Below are 19,692 nucleotides of genomic sequence, written 5' to 3'. Positions count from 1 at the left end.
AATGAGGCCGATTGTGCTGGTATCATCCGCAAATTTTACAACTGGGCAAAGCTCACTAGATGATCTGTAGTCAGCAGTATACAATGAATATAACTTAGGCGCTTTAACTGTACCCTGAGGGACACCCGTATCAGAGGTAAGAATTTCGGATTCAACTTCATTTATTTTTACAAATTGTTTCCTATCACAAATAAAATTTAAAATTAAACGTACAATGGGATGGGGGAACTGCATATCCAACATCTTTCTCGCAAGAACATGGGGCTGTATAGCATTGAATGGCGACTGAAAGTCAAAATACATGATACGTGCAGAATGGCCTTTATTTGTATTATCAAGATGTGAGTATAGACTGTGTAATTTATGGAGTATAGCATCGCTGGTACTCCGTGATGATCGATAAGTGAATTGCAATGGATCTAAAACCTTTTCTACATAGGGTTCCATAATTCTTAAAATAATACGTTCCAAAGTTTTCATAACAACAGAGGTAAGCGCAACGGGCCTTAGATCATTCATACAAGTAATTTTTGGTTTTTTGGGTACCGGTATTATGCATGAAAGTTTCCAGAGATCAGGGAATGTATGATTTAAGAGACAAAGATTAAAAATATAAGTAAAAATACCATCAAGATGGGGAGAGCAGGCCTTAAGTACTCATGGTGGAATCTTGTCTGGACCAGCAGCCTTCGATGGATTGAGTTTCATGAATTCATTATGAACATCAGAAATAAGCAATTAGTAGACTTCCGCATAGTACATTATAGATAAATTATTATACGAAGGTTAGATTTAATGCTTGAAAAAGTTTTTGATAACCAACTATTGTTGTAGCCATCATCGGTTGCTATAGTGATATGATCAGCCTGTTTGCATATTTACATTTAGCTGTGCGTATGCTGATTTGTGCTCCTGCAGTACGCGTTAACTACACATCGGCAGTTCAGTACGGATATGTAGTACAGATACCATGAATAACTATTGTAATTTGTATTATATTAGAAGAAATTGTTTGTAAAGCTATTTTGATAGATGTTCGTTAAAGAAATAAATATTTCAGCATTTGAAAGAGAATACAGTCACTGACCTTTTTGGTCGGTGATACGGCCGAGCTAGTAGTAGGAGGAGGCCTCGGCGGTGCCTGGCCGTAGGCCTACATCTAATTTCCTTCCTTAAGTCTTTAAAATAGGTCTAGAATATTCCTAATAAACGTTCACTTTGTTTTGTTTATGGGTCATTCTGTGCCAACTCAACAAATGGGATGGCTGGGTACCGTCTCAGATTTTCTTGAAACTCGGATATAATGTGCACCAACATGTCTGACCAACAAATCCAAAATTTGACTTGCCAATTCCAAGTCGTTTAGAAGTTGCGGCCATTTGAAATTTTAGGGTCATACCCCTTTTTAGCTCTCAATTATGACGTATTTGTAAAGTTGCATTTTCAATTAGCCATATTTTCAAATAGAATAAAGATAATTAACAGAAAATTGATATCTAGACTAACTTTTGGCTGTAGAACAGAAATATGACATGACTTTTGGTATACCGGACCCTGTTACGAAAATATTGATTCATAAAGACCCTAACTTATTTGGTTGCGTAATTTTTCTTGCATTTTTAGACCCCATTAAAATACCCAAATCAGTTACTAAATGGGTCTTATGCAACAAATTATTAATATATAGTTGGAAATGTTTCACCACAAAAAATTCTGGATTATTAACTTATCATTTTAGGGGGTAATCGTAGGTCAAAAGGTCATTCGGGAAAAAAATGCCACGTTTTCATGGTGACCTTTGACCCTGTGGGCAAGTATGCTTCATGTTAAAACTTGCACCATTGACTAATTTATATATGATGATCAGATGTTCCAAATATCACCTTGGTGTCTTTATCCCTTCATGTTTAAAAAGCGATTTGAAAAGGGGTATATTTTTCAATTTGTGATAGTATCAGTGCGTAAATGTGACAAAATTTTAATTTTTGAATAACGATAATATTAAAAATAATCTGCCTAGACCCTTGAAACTTATAATTCTAAAACAACATTATGTGCTTATTTCAGTCATGCAGTTCGTTAAGGGATATAGTGTTTCATTAGTAAGATATGTCGCTCCCAAAAATGGCCCAAGTGCAAGAATTGCGCAATAAAATTGTATTAATGTTGATTTCAATTGAGCATAATATTATCCGTGTACTGTCTAGAGCCGTGAAACCTTTTATTCTAGGACAACTTTTTGTGTTGATTTTAGTTATGCAGTCTGTTAAAGGGATAAATTATTTAATTAGTAAGACATTATGCCCAAAAAATGGCCCAAGTGCAAGAATTGTGCAATAAAATTGTGTTACTATTGATTTCAAATGAGCATAATATTATCTGTGAACTGTCTAGAGCCATGAAACCTTTCATTCTAAGACAACTTTTTGTGCCGATTGCAGTTATGCAGTCTGTTAAAGGGATGCATTGTTTAATGGTACTCCTATTATGGATGCATTATAGATTAATTTAGACAATGCTAAACTTTTTAGTACAGTTACCTTGGTCTCTACCTTTCCAGGTATTAAGTAGTCTTTCAAAATTCATCAATTTAGATCACCAATTTAACTTGTCACATTCTTTGCTATTGTAACCTATATATGTTCCAAATATTTTAAAAGGGTTACTTACCTAATTTAGGTTACCTGGTTTATCTGTTCTATTTGTACCACTTTTCATCTTGAAACTTTTTGAAATCCATCCGTTATTCACAATTACACATTCGGTATTTTTATACACTGTATTTACCCATTTACAGAATGAATTTTCAAAAATGAATTTTTGTAGAACTATTTTTTAGAATAACAATACATTAATAGAATTACAAACAATAATTTCCTATAAAAAATGCTTATCAAATTTCACTGTTAACCCATCACACTCTGGGGCTTTGTTTGGCTTCATTCTTTGTATTGCTTCATCACACTCCTCCAAGGTAATAGTGCCTTCGCAAACACTTTTTTCTTCTTCAGTGACACAATCCACATTTGTTTTGTTTAGATACTTTTCAATCTCAGTATGGGGAATCCCCTTACTTGCATATAACTGCTCGTAAAAGCTGTACAGCATACTTTGCTTTTAAAAAATAATGAGTGGGTCAGGGAGGAGCCGTATTTACTGTATGTGCAAATTAAAAGGCAAAATAATGGAAAACAACAATGCTGTGGGAAAATACACTTGGAAATTAAATAACATGAAGGACTAAGCATTGTATCTTAACCCATTTGGGATGAGATCCAGTAACATGACCTATTAAAATAATGTTTGTTAAAGGAGAGTGGTGGCTCTGGATACAAATCTTTGAGGTGGGTGGGGGTGTAGGAGGTGTACTAGGTTGTTCACTAGAAATCTGCAGAATCTAGGACAACGCCCTGGTATGGACCAGAAGAATAAGATTCTGTGTGTAGGAAAGGAATGGATCTATACCAGATTGTCGAAATCCAGTTTGCCGAGTGCCTGATTGCCTACTCAAAAACCATGAATCCCAGTTTGCTGAAGCCCAGTTTACCAAAAGTCAAATAAAAGCAGTAAACCATGAACAACAGCATAATTCTTTTTTATATATTCTCTCTAAATCAAACTTCATTGATCATTCAGTTACTTGGAAAAAAATGAATTGAATAGGTCTATCAGATAAAATGTCTAAGAATATTTATAGTATTTACATAAAATTTAACTAAGATACCCTGTCGTTGTCCTTTACTTGCTTGCACTACCACAACAACAAAATGTTCCTCCTTTAAGTAAATCTCTTATTACCCAAACTAGCTTGCATTAAATACTACTAACATGATGAACTTTGCCATTTACATGCTAGAATGCTTCAACCGCTTACACCTTTCCCCTTCTTTTCCCCATCTTACCCCTCCCCATCGTACCTCTCCCGGAATCCCACCATAGGCATATAGGTGCCTCCTGGGTCTCCTATATACCAGACATAAATTTCTGGTTACGACAGCCTATATGTAGGTCTATTCTTAGAATATTATCAAATCTATGAGAAATCACTGAAAATGGGGGTCTTCACTTAAATTACTATAACTATTTTTCCCCAAGGAGGATTGAAGAGGAGTTTTCGCATGTTAAAAAGGATACCCATGCGCATCGATTGATACTAAAAAAGCTTTGTTAAATTTTTTTCCCGGTACATCATTAAAAAGACCAGACATTTTTTGCATTATCGTTTATAGTGAAAAATTTATTATTCTGATGAATATTCAACAGGGTTTCTACAAGCATAGCGGATGAAGTTTATTGATAGACGTTTATGGTGGGTTTATATCAGAGCACGGGTCACAAACATATACAGTAGTAGTAGGGTTTAATTAGAAATTGCACATTAAATCAACACTAAACTCTGGTTTTTGTTTCGTTATTTAAAAAAAAAATTGTAATCGCATAAAAGTGACTCGGACTTGACTATCACGATCTCATAGCGTAGGTCAGCAAAATGAGTTATAACAAACCATGTTCTAAACTTGTATTTGTAATTTTCGTAAAAATGTCATGCTTATATGTGTTATAATTATAGTATTATAATTTATAACGTGTGCTGACGCATATTAGCGTAATTTGTGAAGTATTCATTTAGTGTGACTCAAGGAAAGAATTTGTATTGGCTAGCAAAAACAAGCTTTAAGATACGGTACTCACTGTGAACACTGTGTACAAAGGGGGGAGGTGTCAACTGTACGTCCGACCACCCCCCCCCCAATACGTCTCTGATTTTGAGTGACCTGGATGGATGGATAACTAACGAAAGTCTGAAGAATTATTTGGGGTACTTCTGGTGGTGATTGAGCAGTACCGGTACACCAGGTCACCAGGTGACAATCCCCTACTCTTTTCTGAAGAGTGTACTGCAGTGCATTTTTAAATTTGCACATGGGCCATAATGCACTGGGGTCAAACGGTGTAACTTGCATTTTAGCCCTGTAGCAACTGAAACATATAATAAGTAGGATGGGAATTGAATCTGGGACCAAGAATCTCAACGGTTGAGCGCGCACACAGGAGCTACCACTAGTTTAGCCTCCTGAAGATGCCTTCATGAAGAATTAACGTTTCTTCTTATTCAAAACGGATCTGATAATGCAGATTACTAATGAATGAATGACCAAAACTCTTACTGTGACTGTAATTGGTAGGTCTAAAGAGTGAATCAATCGGAAACTCCCACAATTAGGGCTTATTTAATCAATATGAGAGATTTTTTTCTCCCCAACAAATTGTGCTTCCAGACATGGGAGAGAGAACCCCTGACGCGAAAATCGGCCTTTCCTTCAGGTATATCGCCCCTTCTCCCGTCAGGGACATCTGTTATATGTCGGCAGCATCGCACCCATCCCGTTCCTCCTCTATTTTGGAACATCAAACCCCTGTCCAGCAAATACCGGCACCACGACTGTGGATCCAATGTTCCCGACAGGCACCAATATCCCTGACGGGGGAAGGGCGATGTCCCCGATAGAAAGGCCGATTTTCCCGACGGAAAAGCAGGTGGGGACAGAAACGGCCAAGCACCAATCAGAGGGGGTCTAAGGAGCCAGTCATCTGGAAATTCCAATAATTAGGAACTTGAGAGCCTTAATCAATTTGATGTTTTTTCTTCCCGAAAATTGTGCTACCAGACATGGGAGAGAGAACCCTTGGCTCACCCCCATTGTCACAAATCCCCTGTTCCTCCTTTAAGTAAAATCTCTTATTACCCAAACTAGCTTGCATTAAATACTATTAACATGATGAACTTTGCCATTTACATGCTAGAATGCTTCAACCGCTGACACCTTTCCCCTTCTTCTCCCCATCTTACCCCTCCCTATCGTACCTCTCCCGGAATCCCACCATAGGCATATAGGTGCCTCCTGGGTCTCCTATATACCAGACATAAATAGAGAATAACTAGAGAACAAAACAAAGAGAAATTTTTCGACACCAATTCCCCACTCCTGATCGGTTCTTCGCATGTTGCATGACCCCTACCAAGATTCGTCCCTGATTTGTATTCTATAATGTAGGCTACGGTAGTACCATTCGAACATTTAAATAATAGACGCTCTTAACACTATAAATATTCAGAAACGGACAAAAATTTACTTTCTCCATAATAATTGCATACCAATTACTTCCGGATAACTTTTTCTTCAGGTCGTCTATAAAAGAAACAATATAAACAGGGACCCTAACTCAGGACCACTATGGAAATAAACCTGTGTAATTGTTTTTCGTCTTGTTCGGTTATTTTTTCCAACAACACTGCTTTTTTGAAATTGTTTTTAAATATATTTTTACTCCAAAGTGTTTTTACGTTTTTATAATTTTTAAAACCATTCAAAAAATTTTAGATAGGCCTAATTTTCGAACTTTTTATTACAATGTTTTATACTTTTATTTAATGTACATTTTTTTCCAAATTCTCCATTTTATGCAATTTTGTGACATCTGTTTTAGCTTTCTATCAATTTTATGAAGTTTCATTGATTTGTATGTTGATTTTGACCGAATGAATGCATGAATGAACGTCTATTGTCTCTGAATTATTACTGAATTTGTGCGTTTTTCACTGTATTTTTAATGTAAAGTTTTGTTAAATGACATTATATTGTATTTATGGTTTTGGTTCTCTTATGTAAAAAATTCAGCCATTGGCTGCAGCTAAGGAATTTTATTTTTCACTATTTGTTTAGACTATATGGTTTTATATTATATACATATATATATATAGATTAAAAGGCAAAATACTGGAAAACAACAATGCTGTGGGAAACAATATATATATATATATATATATATATAAAAACATACTGGGATTGGGCCCCAGAAAGCACATACGTTACAGCATTGTTAGGCTCTGTATTTAAGAGCTAGGTAGAAGTACTGTAGGAGAGCTTACACCACTAGCCTTGGATCAAATCTTGATACAATACATGTTCTTTTTAGGGTCCACAGGTTTATTCAAATTGTAGACTGGTTTTTGGAGACGAAAGTTACAAATTAATAAGCAATATGATAAAAAATATTTATTCTTTAAAAAAATATACCAATACAGTGGTTTCCATTGACAATCAAAAGGAGATTCGTACTAAATTAGTTTGAGCCTAGGTTAGCAGTATTGTACAATGAAGATAAGCACTGGGCGAACAATGTACTGTTGTAAGATTAAACTGATGGATTCAGATGCTTTGGTAAGCACTGCACATGCTGGAATGAGCCCGATATACAGTAGTGTCTGATGGACAATACATCGGAGATAAACTGAAGGGGATATGCTGGGAGTAAGCCTCGTATAATAATGCAATTAGCCTCAAATTAGTTGGGGGAAAGCCTGAGATAACACAGGAGTAAACTGAGCATTAGTAATTCTTAAATATAATTTTAAGTCTAGAATTCTATTTTTATCTAATTATGATACTGAAATTCATATCGAAACTTAAACTATATCAAAAAGGCTTATTAACAAATTAATATAGAATTTGATTATTAGGACTACTTTAAATATATAAAACAAATTATTCAAATTGGAAGATCATAAAGTATGCTGATACCTTTGAATTTAAAAAAAACCTTATGTAACTACTTGATACAACATACAGAGGAAGAAACAATGTTTACCATTGTTTAAATCAAGTAGGCCTATAACTGGCATGCAGACTAAATGAAAATTCAGCTCCATCATTGTGCGCTACATATAAATAAGTGCAATTGTTGATGACGTGAACATTCTTTCGGTGAATTTTACATACAGTTTTATTCTACGCTTAAAGTCTTTGTTTGCAATTTGGTACTGATGCTCACTAGGCTTTCTCTGCCATCTCGATAGATACACCCCTGTCTCTTATACACATCTAGATGTGTATAAGAGACAGGGCTAAATGAAGGCGATACAATATCATCAGGTTTAATTCTTTAGGAAATTAACAACCATAATATGGCATTTGGTTGGATTAGGGATCATATTGTTAGAAGTACACCAACCACTTAGATTATCCAGCATAGTCTGCATGGAAGGAATTTCACCTATACGAATGAACGGTCTCACCAAAAGGTGAGACGGTCCACTTATTTCCATCTTCTGCAGCAATCAACACATGCATTGTTAATGAGAATCATGAATAACACAGGACAGTGACATGTATGGTGACTTGATCCCTGCAAAACGGCTGATGATGTGTATTAAGGACAACCTCAGCCCAAGATCTATTAACTTTCTAACTACTGTACTAACTATATATATATATATATATATATATATATATATATATATACACATATATACATACATACATACATATATTCATTCGAGAGTTGGTCAAATTCGCTTACGCTTAATTAAATTATTATTATTTCAATAGTGCAAAAACAAATCACCTTTTCACCATTATCCAAAGCGTTGGGTATTCCAGACGAATTTAAAGCCTTTTTAATAAAAAATAAGTAAATCATAAACACAAATCAAATTTTGAAACATAAACATAAAAATGAGATAAAGTAACTAAATATTTGAAATAATAAACTTGTTATAATACAACAAGAGTTGAGTGTTTGGCAGAGAGGTAATGTTGGTACTTCTTGTGCTAAAGACTCTAGAGATACAGGGGGCATGGTACTGGCACCGTATTACGGTATTTTAAAATTAATTTCTAATAAATAATGACAAAAAAAAATCAAATCAAAGCAAATATTATGTCCGGAACTTTTACTTCTAAGCTGTGAAGTAGCTTCGATGTAAGAATCACAATGGTCAGTAAACCGGAACTGTTACTTCTAAGCTGTGAAGTAGCTTCGAATTAAAAATCACATAATGTTCAGTAAGCATAATGTGGATGCTTGTCTGATAGCGCGCAAGTGCATATATCCTAAGTGTACAATTTTACATGAATAATCAAGTTGTAGACATCATTGATGCATTGCTACCTTTGTATAGACTTGTACTTTTTATATCCCATCAGGGCGAGTGATACTGCCTCACTGAAATGTAAAGCCTCTACGGCATACTTTAAAATTTTATGTCTAATAGGTGATAACCCAAACTTTCAGATAATTGATATTGCCAATAATGGTAGTGAAGAAACTTTCTCAATACGTTCATTTTATGTCAAGGGTTGACAAAGACTACAGAAGTAGCCGAAATGTTTGCCAAATAAATTTTAGTGTTTCTAAAGTCAACATCTTACGTATTTGAGTCTCATTACTGTTACTCTCATTACTATATTATATTCTACATATTTTTCGAAATATATGTAGAATATGTGGGTGTGTGTGTTTGTTGTGTGTGTGATAATTACAAAAAAAAATGATAAAATGATAATAGGCCTATATAAAAAAAAACTAAAAGGACTCACTGTAACATTTGCATATTCTGGTGCTGAACCATTGGTATCGAATGATGATTTATCTTCAGCATATGTGTCTTCGAAATCTTGAAGTACATCAATATTAAAAAATGTCGCTATGACTTGTGGGAATTGCATGTCCATTATTAGAATAACCAGTCCACAAATAAATGATATCAGTCCTAAAATAAAAACAAAATTTTTATCTGACTATAGATAATGTATTTGCTATGGCCTTATATTATCGTATGTATGGTAAATAAATATACAAATTTAACATTATTCTAATATTTACATTAAAATCCAGTATTAGCTGTGTGTGTAAATTTTTCATTTCATTTATTCAACATTTTTACTATTGATTCCCAAACATGCAATCATCAATACAGTCCAAAACAATGGTAATAAAAAAAGAAATCGGTCCACATAGAAAAAAAATACAAATATACAAAAAAAATGCAAACAAATTCTTCAAAAGTTACAATACGGAGATTTAGCAAGTGGCTGTTAAAGTTTCATTTTTTTTTTACCTTAAGAAAAAAATGGTAAAAAGGCAGCGTTCAAAAGGGTAGCCTTCAAAGTGGAGCAATTTTCACTCACTTACTGAATACCGAGATTACTGAGCTCACAATGCCAATGACTAGGATCATGGTAAACAATTTTATAAAAAAAAAAAATTTAAAAGATTATAAAAAACAGACACTTTTTTAATAGTGATCAGAAATCCGAGAAGGGATCCGTGAAGAAATACTTTATAGGCCTAATGTTAACTTGTGTGGAAATATTGTGAAGGAAAACAATTTTTGGACAATGCCTTTTATTATTATTTTGGTGTTTTTCCCTTCTCAAGAATATTCGCAAATATTATTTTCTATTACATTGTTCACTTCGACACCACTGACAGATTAGAGTCTATAATCGTCCAGTGGTGTCGGCGTGAACAAATTACAATTGATAATAATTCTTACCAGTGAAAAGACACAGCATAAAGTGGGGACCTTTGTGGAATTCAAGTTTGGCTGTCGGGTCATCATAAGTAACGAAAGGTATTGCCAATGGTTGTGATCCATATCGAATGCTACTATAGATTATGTTCCCAGTTAGGAGACTCCCTCCTGTTAGCATCAGAAAGTAAGCTCCATACCGCAGGACCATGAAAAACAGAATGTTTGAAAGAAGCCACAAGGGAAAAGCCGTCCTACAAAAAAATAACCATTTTAATTTTATGAAAAGTATGATTTTTTTACATTTTTAATGATTATTCAAGTTTATAATGTAATAATTGAGCAGAGTACCGTAATACAGTTGATTAAGCCTAAAGTTATAATATTGTAATTAATCAATCATTCGATCAATCAATCATTTACAATTTATTTTTCCAAAAGGAAATTGAATTGAGAAAAATCCTTGATCATGAAATACAAAGAAACTGCTTCTTGATAATGCAGTTAAGTTCTCGGATTTTTCAAGAAGTCATTTTGAAAAGAAGCCCCCCTCTTTACTTTGCAAAAGTAGCCTCACTCGCAAAGAAGCCCATCTCGAAAAGAAGCCCATCCAAATTTAGCAAAAAAAAAAAAGAAGAGAAACCCAGGGCTTCAATTCGAGGTTTTATGTATCTTCTATCAACTCTGAATGTCAGTGTCCATTCTGTAAATATGAATAAATTATAGTACATCTATAAAAAAAACATAAAAATTATACTCTCCTTGACATATTACTGTATATGTTTGAAATATATATTGGATGACAATATTGGTTCTTACCATAACATAATGTAGGTGTAGTAACCTGCCATGCGGTAAGATCGACCCCAACGGATTTTTTCTCCATCCAGGACAAAGTATTCTGCAATCCACAATATAGGGAGTGGCATACCACGCCACTGTGCCGCTCGAAACTCACGATTAATACGTCCAGCTGTAAAAATGGTTTAACGATTTGTTTTAGATTCATGAATACAAGGGGCAGAAAAAAAAAGTAGAACATCAACATATAGAGAAGAATACTCAATAATGGTCAAATATTTTGACCCGGGCTAATTTTTGCGTAACAGACTAATGGAGGGATTTAGCGATGAGCGTCACATGACTTAACTTGGTTGTTGGATATAAACATAGTCAATAGAAAACTTTCTATTGTCTAGTGGAGAATTAGCAAGAAAAAAAATTTCATTAAAAAAAACCCGAACTTTCGAGACAATCCATGCACAGGAGGTACCGCAGCCCAGAAAGTACACTCTAGCTAGCTTTCAGCTCTCCACATGCGTGAGTGTTTAATTATTAATATGATCCCCAAGTCATTCACTGACCAACCACTACAGGATGGCATGTTATCTTTCTCTATAGAAGATCGTTTGATCGTTCAATCTGGTTAATTTAGGTAGTTAGAAGTTAATTTAATGTACTACCTTATATTCATATAATTTTCATAATGCTATTTTTAAAATGTTCAACTTTTAATAATTAAGTACTTCAATGCTATAGGTAGGCTAGGCTAGCCTATCTAGGCCCTAGGTCTTGTCTAGGCCTAGGTAGCCTAGCCTAGCCTAAGCAAGATTTATTGCCATTGGGGGCGAGTGACTTGAGACCTAGAGATTTAACAGATGCATTGGTTTGATTGATTTCTGGGCCCTTTGTTAAATATTAGAAAGCCAAAGTTATAACCAGGGAGATGTATGCTCATCTGTCCTGTCCCTGTTATGGGTGATTTTTTAAAATTTATTTATTCAACAATATTTTGAGAGGGTAGCTCAAACAGCAATGCTACAGAAATTATGAAATTGCAAATCAACCTTCAAATTTAATTGTCGCTAATAAATATTTTGAAACAAAATTTTTTCCTGTCTGTGGGCTAGTAAAATCTCTAGTAAACTAGCCCAGTGGGCTAGTTACCAAAAAAAGTTAGGGCAAGCCCTGCACTATGATATAAACAATCCACTGACACAGCAGTGTTTTACATGAAGATTTCTATCGCGACCGTAACTTGATTGCTGTAAAGATTACCATATTCCCAGTAAACTATACCAAATTGATTGGAAAGTTGTTAATGTTTTGCTAATGCAAGGACTGGCCGCAAACATTGAAATTTTTCAACAAATGTTAGGTCTAGGCCCCTGCACATCTACGTCATGGTGAGGTTGACCTGTCACGCCAAAATTGGTCCGGGTCAAAAAAGGTCCGGCGGACAGAAGGTCGGTTTGGGGCCACTTTTGGCCGCTAAAATCGGTCCACCGGATCAATTTTAGCCGCTAAAATCGACCTCCTTAGATAAAATTGGTCCGTCGGCCGGCCGCTTGTAACGCGTCTGCTGCCCGTGGGGTATGATTATTTCTCCTAGGCTTAGGCCTAGGCATAGCATGCATCATTTTCGGCGGCCGTGCTTGGCTAGGTTTGGGCCTAAAACAATAATAATAATAATAATAATAATAATAATAATAATAATAATAATAATAATAATAATAATAATAATAATAATAGATAGATAGATAAAAGATTTATAAAGCGCACAGATGCACTGCAGTAGTGCTCAAGGCGCTAAAATACGTAACTTATGGCCTATCATGATGATGCCCGGTCTTCGACCCGCGAACTACGCTGCGAGGCCCAGCTAAGTTTTATGAAGAATCACTGAACTTTCAAAGCTTACAATCCAAGGAGAATGCTAGAATAATTATAAGTAAATAAACACTATTTTTAACAATCGTATTGCCGTAAGTTCCTAGCCATTTACTTCACGCGTTAACAGTTGGTGGTTGTTTTTGCAACCATGACATTATTTTTTCCTATATGCTATCGCACCCAAATGTTATTTCGTGTATCCAAGTTAGGTCACGTATCCAAGTTAGGTCTTCACTAAATCCCTCTATTCGTATGGTATTTTAAATAGCTTGTTGGTGAAGATGCTTGCCTATCAGTTCCAGAATTAATTTCTGTCTGTGTTGCAGGGTTTGTTTATTTTGTGTAAAGCATCGTCTGTTTATGTTCGATTTGTGGTAGTGATACTTGCTATGGCAATCATATGGCATAGGCCTATGTGTGTGAATAAAGAAATAAATGAAAAAATGAATTAAATAATTTCAGTTTAATTAAAGTTTGATAATATAATCGAAAGGTTTTAGGCATTAATTTAAGACAGTTCAAGTTTTCGTTATTTATCGCTACTCATTATATATTTAAACTATCGGAAGTTTCGTGGTTCATTCAATTTTATTCAAAGTTTGAATAGACGACATTGCCCATTACAAATATAAAGTAAACGATCATTGAGATCTGAAACAACTCACCAAAAGGTCCAAATCCGGTGCGTCCCTGACCACCGTAAAAGTGGAAACGTTCATTATAATTGATGGTCTCATTGGGAAATTCTGCATGTTCATTTTTCAAGAACGGCTGGATCGGATCAGCTATGATTACCAAATGAGAAAGACAACTTAAGTGCTACAACTGCATGTCACAATACAACTTAATAATGTCGACATTAAATGGTGTGAATAGGAATTGAAGGCCAATGCCTAAATCTTATTTTGTGTGACAATTCATCGTAGGCCTATATCAAATCAATGTGACCTGTCTTTTCTTTATATGATTTATATAGCTGATTTTAACGGTCATTAATTACCTTCCCTAGATATTGTGTTAATTTACTATGAGAAGCTAACTAATAGTCCATTGAAATGGAGCTGTAGCTTGGTGGAGATGCTTGCCTTCTAATCCCATGGTTCAATTTGTTTGTATTAGGCCTACATGATTTTGTTCTCACGAGCCGAAACAATTTCACAAAGCCTAATAATAACGAGACTTCTTTTATATATAGCATCTTGTCTACATCTTTTTCTTGTAAAAGGAATATCTACTAGTTGTTAGACAGTGTTTAAGTTCGCTATTGTTCATCCATGGCCAATGAGCCTAAATAATTTATAATAGACACTACAATTCTTCTAAGAGAAATACACCAGACCTCCTATTTCTATCAGTTTGCCTCATATTTTAAAAGTAATATATATCTGTTTCTCTATATACGATTATAGTGATATGCACATTTTCTTACTTTTTAGGGTTATGTTAACAGCATATAGGCCAACTTTCACTTCGATCTCAGCGTCGTGGATCTCTTCTCTGAAGAAAGCTTTGTATGCTGTTTCCACACCATGTAATGAAGCAACTTCCCATTCTTGTCCATAAATTGATACTAAGAAAAATTCAATACAATAATCATAATATTTGCATCACGTACAGGTCTACCTAAATCGAAATCTTGCAAACGGTAAGGAGTATAGTTAAAGGTTGTTGACCTTCTATTTCTGGAATGTATATGTGTTGTACAAACGTTAATAGTTTACCAAAATTGAAATGAACTTGAAATATTAACATGATATGTAATTGTAAAATACTTAGTAAAGTCTAATACAACGATAACCACAACATACAGAAACTGCACTACAATGGTACAATTATTGAAGAATAATTATTTTGAAGCATACAACTTACTCATTATAGCTGTGCCAATGAATAAACTAGTGGTCACCCGGATGAATGAGCACATACGCTGTAACGAGTAGCATTATTGCATTGTTAAGATTTCACGTAAAAACATTGTTATAAATGTACAGTAGTCCTACTAATAATACGATAACAAACTAATATGATGTATATAAATATATATTTTTCATGTTTTCTATATATACATATATATATACACACACACACACACACACATATATATATATATATATATATATATATATATATATATATATATATATACACATATGAGGAACACAAAAATATTCATTTATAAGGTTCACGGATATTTCGGTTGTCCTACAACCTTCTTCAGCGTTTAAGTGAAGACATAATCAAATAGATTTACAGTAAGACAGATTATCTTGTCACATTAACATAATAATATAGGGTGTATATCTAAAATAACATGGCACTGTTGATGTCTATGGGAGTAGATAATGAAAGTAGAGAGCTAAACATAGTGGCCTATACAAAATGAATGAAATACACGGAAAAAATTGAACTACAGGTATATTGTGATAAATAAAAAAATAATACGAAGTAGACAATACAAAATAGAATAAAATAAGCGAAACTAGGTATTCAAGTGGTCCAATCTTGTTAAATACATGATAAATAATGGATATTCTGGTAGTACAGTCATGAGAAATAGATTACCGACAAAATAAATGACATATTCAATAATACTACAATACATATACAGTAGGTATATAAAGCGCACGTGTAAAAATAGGAGAAATGAAAAAGGCAAATATTTGAGAAGTCCAGTTATATGCATATGATACTGTTATAAAACATCCTATTGGATGTTAGTAAATGTGTAATCGGTGGCAAAGCCAATGTCTTTGTTAAGGCCGTTGGTGTGGGATTTGATCCTGATTATCCATTTTATTTCGGCACAACGTCTGTCATTGGAAGATCTGTAGTTAGAGCCTAGAATAATATACTCTATGGAGTGGCCGGGAAGGTTAAAATGAGTGCTAACTGAGAAGCCTGGGCTTTCGTCTCTGATTGACTTTTTGTGATTGTTGATCCTAAGTCTGAATTTGGTGCCGGTTTCCCCTACATAATTACCGTGGCAACATTACAATATACTAGAAATTGCAAATTGCAAGTGAAGTGCTGCGAAGTACCACTGTATATAAATGTTCTTTGAACAAAATTATTTATACGAGTCAAGTGAAAATAATGAATAATAAAAATATAACAAATAATATGAGACACGACCCATTGTCTATATTAGAACACATGAGTAATAAAGTCGTAATTTTTCATTTTTGTCAAAAAGTGTCTATAGTGGTGAATTATGGTTTAGGTTTTTTAAAATAAAGTTTCAAAAATTAAATAACAACACCCTGGTCTAGGAAGTGTACATTTTTTTATGGGGCAAGTTTCCAAGGGCGGGTTTTCTAGAGGCGAGTTAGACTGCCAAAGAGTGTGGCCAAAGTGCGAGCCAGCGTGTTATTTGATCACAAGTGCGAGACATCGCAAGTGTGAGCCAGCGAGCCAAGACGTCACGACAATAGATTCGAGACGTTACTCGAGTTGTGCGAGGTATCGGCTGATATTTGTGGAGTACAAAAAACAACTATAGGTCTAATAATGAATTATTCTGATGTTAAATAGACAATTTTAGCTATCAAGGAGCGACGTTGTTTTTCATTGGGACCTTCGTCCTTTCAAGGCTAGGCCTATACCATCCTATCTAGTCTAGGCCTAGAGTAGGATAAGGCTAGCGCGACATGGGACGTTGGTACAAACGTCGCCTAAAGTAATTGATTTTACCCGGCAGAACGAAAGAAGGAAACTCCGCTTTTCAGTAGTCTTAGGCCCTTGTTTTTTTACAAACAATGACCTTTCAGAGGTCAAATTGCTGTCAAGAATATGAATCGGATGTATATCGGATGTATCACAGTTGGCAGCGGGAGGGCAAATGCTGTATGTAGTGCCAGGGGGTGAGAACAACCCAAACCCAACCCCTGCTCAGGCAATAAAATTTAACAGTTAAAATATAACACTGTTAAATACCAATTCAAAAGATGTGTATAAGAGACAGTATATATATACAGGGGTGTCATTTTAAGCCGGTGGCCGGCGCAATCTCCGTCAATTATTATTTTTGCACTTTAAATACAGAATCTAATGTCGTAAATCATATTTCTTGACCAAGCAAATACTTGTTAAAACATGAATTTCTATTTTTTCAAAAGCCATTATTGAACACGCGATCCCCGACACGATCGGCGCGACAGAAAAATCAAGTCATGGGGAATCCCCGAATTAGTTCGCATGTATTCTTGTAAACAAGTTCGACTCAAAATTGAACCACGGAGCAGGCTTGGTTTGATTTTCGTAATATAATTTTGCTGGTTTATTAATAAACGTAATTTATCTTGGTGCAGTTAGTACCGTATGTATTTCAATCATTTAATAAATTTATTATTCATTGTGTTAACTTTTCAAAATATAAGTGATGAGCTGGAAATATACTCCGCATTATTTTTGGATCCCACACTTTATTGAAGAAGACGACATGCATGCGGTACTCTGTATGAAGCCTACGCCAAAAACATGGAGAAATTCCCTTCTAAATCTAGCATTTACCACGAAAATTAAAACAGCATTCTTCTAGGCCTAAGCTTACATTTTGTACGATACTAAATCATCAAAACAAAGCAAATAAAATTCAAACACATTGTCACAAACAACGTCCAACCAAAGAACACCGTTAAAATCGGGTCTAGCCCCGATAGAGCATCGGCGAAGAACATCTGTTTGTAGAGAGCACGTGATCGGCCGTACGAAGTATGCTATGAAGCAAGAAGTAAAGAGCCTCGTCCGTCATAATATAGCATCTGATAAGATATTTTATTTAGGCCTAATCATCACAAATATCAAGTCAAAAAAAAAAAAAAAAATGGTCGAGCGAAGAACATCGAGAAAAACCCACGTGATCACCCATACGAAGTATGCTAGGAAGCAAGAAGTAAACAACCTTGCCCGTCATAATGGCATGTAATATGCGTGTATTTCTTGTAAGATATTTAATCATCACGAATAAAGTAAGTCAACCAAATAGTTTTAATGTTTTATTAACACATTTTCCCACGTCGTCACTAACAAAAACAACATTGACAGTTGAGAGAAAGGCTATGCTGTAAGTATGTACGAGCCACTCTACAAAGTACGGTAAGAGGTGGATCAGCGTGTGGATGCAGGGAGCATTCGCTCGTACGTACAGTGGTCATGATGCGAGTAAACTAAAAATAATGCAAATGGCCCAATTCCGGAGCATTATCTTTTTTTGAAAAGATAACAATGATTCAATAACCTGTTTAATGATTGAAATAAATATATATTGTATCAAGTTATACGTTTAATAAAAACAACTTTTTTTTTTTTCAAATCTCCGAGGTTTAAACTACATGGAGGTGGTTCAACGTACATTCACGTGAACAAATTCGGGGGTTTCCCTTGTGCCTTGATTTGCCGTCGATTCGATCGTGCGTTGCTCAGTAACAACTTTTAAATAAGTAGACCTAGACATTTCTTTGTTTTTACAAATATATGTATACTAAACAATTAAAAGCTTGGAGAAGATATGATTTTTGTTTACCGTTAATTAATGGTACATTTTAAACTTATCTTGACAACAAAGGGGCCTATACAAATTAGTGCCGTCGTTAGCTTCAGGCTCCTCGGCAAATTGAGGAATGCCGACGCTAATTTCGAGGGCTGTAGCAATGTAGATTATTATTACATTGTATACAAATACAATATTTAGATACTGTAATAACAACGTGTATTCAATTATAGAAAAGTTAGCCCTGACGAAGACAGTGTTCTGTCCCAAAAAATCTCACTGGCTGTTTTACTTTTACGTTTAAATTTTAGCTTTTGAATACCAATATTAATAGTATCTCATTTTTTTTAGTATTTTGCCTTTTTGATTATAAATAGAAGTTGTTATAATTTATTTATTTTTTTGTATATTTGCAAAGGTAATTAAAAATATCTGCATGTAGAAAAGGCACAGTATTAGTTGTTATGAAGATGAAAGTAAGAAAACTAGTAAGTAGATAGAATCAGATTGCTGAACTGACAATTGAATGAAAATACATAATTACAATACAAAGAGTGTATGAAGTGCTATCCATTTATTTATTGTTATTGAAAATTTCATTAACCACAAAAGTGTTTGACTGTTGGATTTTTACTTGAAAATAATGTTTAATACATTCTAAAATCAAACATTGCAAAACAATTCAAAACTTTTTAATGGCATCTTACAGTAATTATTTTTCATTTTTTCATAGGTAGGGAGGGGAACACCCCAACCCAAACCCAACCCCTGCTCAGGCAATAAAATTTAACAGTTAAAATATAACACTGTTAAATACCAATTCAAACACTGTTAAATGGCATCTTAAAGAAATTATTTTTCATTTTTTTCTTAGGTACAGAGGGGGACACCACCTCTCAAACCCACCCCCCACTCGGGCCAAAGGGCCTTCGGATGTCGCTCTGCGACATGTTCCTCCGTCTATTACTAAAACTCCTCTTGTTATTTCATTTCAAAATGACACCCCTGTATATATATAAACTCTTGAGAGGTGTTTAGTATTGCCAAAAGTACGGTAGTTTATAGGCAAGTACGGTACTGTATATTCAATAAAACAACAGACGAGTCTATGGTCGAAACGTTTGTGAGCATCTATTTCAAATAAATTGCGGCAAATTAACCACCTCGTCTGTTGTTTTATTGAATACCGGTATATATATTTGCCTATGCGGTACCA

General features: G+C 34.6%; 1 protein-coding gene across 1 annotated transcript in view; it reads right to left on the bottom strand.

Moving 5' to 3' along the window:
* Positions 1-8,306: 8,306 nt before the first annotated feature.
* Positions 8,307-19,692, bottom strand: part of LOC117119780 (dual oxidase maturation factor 1-like) — a 13,798-nt gene continuing 2,412 nt past the window's right edge. Inside the window, exons 2-8 of the mRNA XM_033264687.1 lie at positions 14,858-14,915; positions 14,418-14,558; positions 13,654-13,773; positions 11,135-11,288; positions 10,340-10,569; positions 9,381-9,553; positions 8,307-8,454 (exon numbers count right to left, since the gene is read on the bottom strand). Coding sequence (XP_033120578.1) covers positions 8,368-8,454; positions 9,381-9,553; positions 10,340-10,569; positions 11,135-11,288; positions 13,654-13,773; positions 14,418-14,558; positions 14,858-14,915 — 963 coding nt within the window. The 3' untranslated portion in view covers positions 8,307-8,367. The remainder of the gene's footprint in view (positions 8,455-9,380; positions 9,554-10,339; positions 10,570-11,134; positions 11,289-13,653; positions 13,774-14,417; positions 14,559-14,857; positions 14,916-19,692) is intronic.

Source organism: Anneissia japonica, unplaced genomic scaffold (genome assembly GCF_011630105.1).
Source record: "Anneissia japonica isolate Jap-2015-1 unplaced genomic scaffold, ASM1163010v1 scaffold724_len3256291_cov202, whole genome shotgun sequence".
NCBI lineage: Eukaryota > Metazoa > Echinodermata > Crinoidea > Comatulida > Comatulidae > Anneissia > Anneissia japonica.
This window is presented reverse-complemented; position numbering and strand designations above follow the sequence as displayed.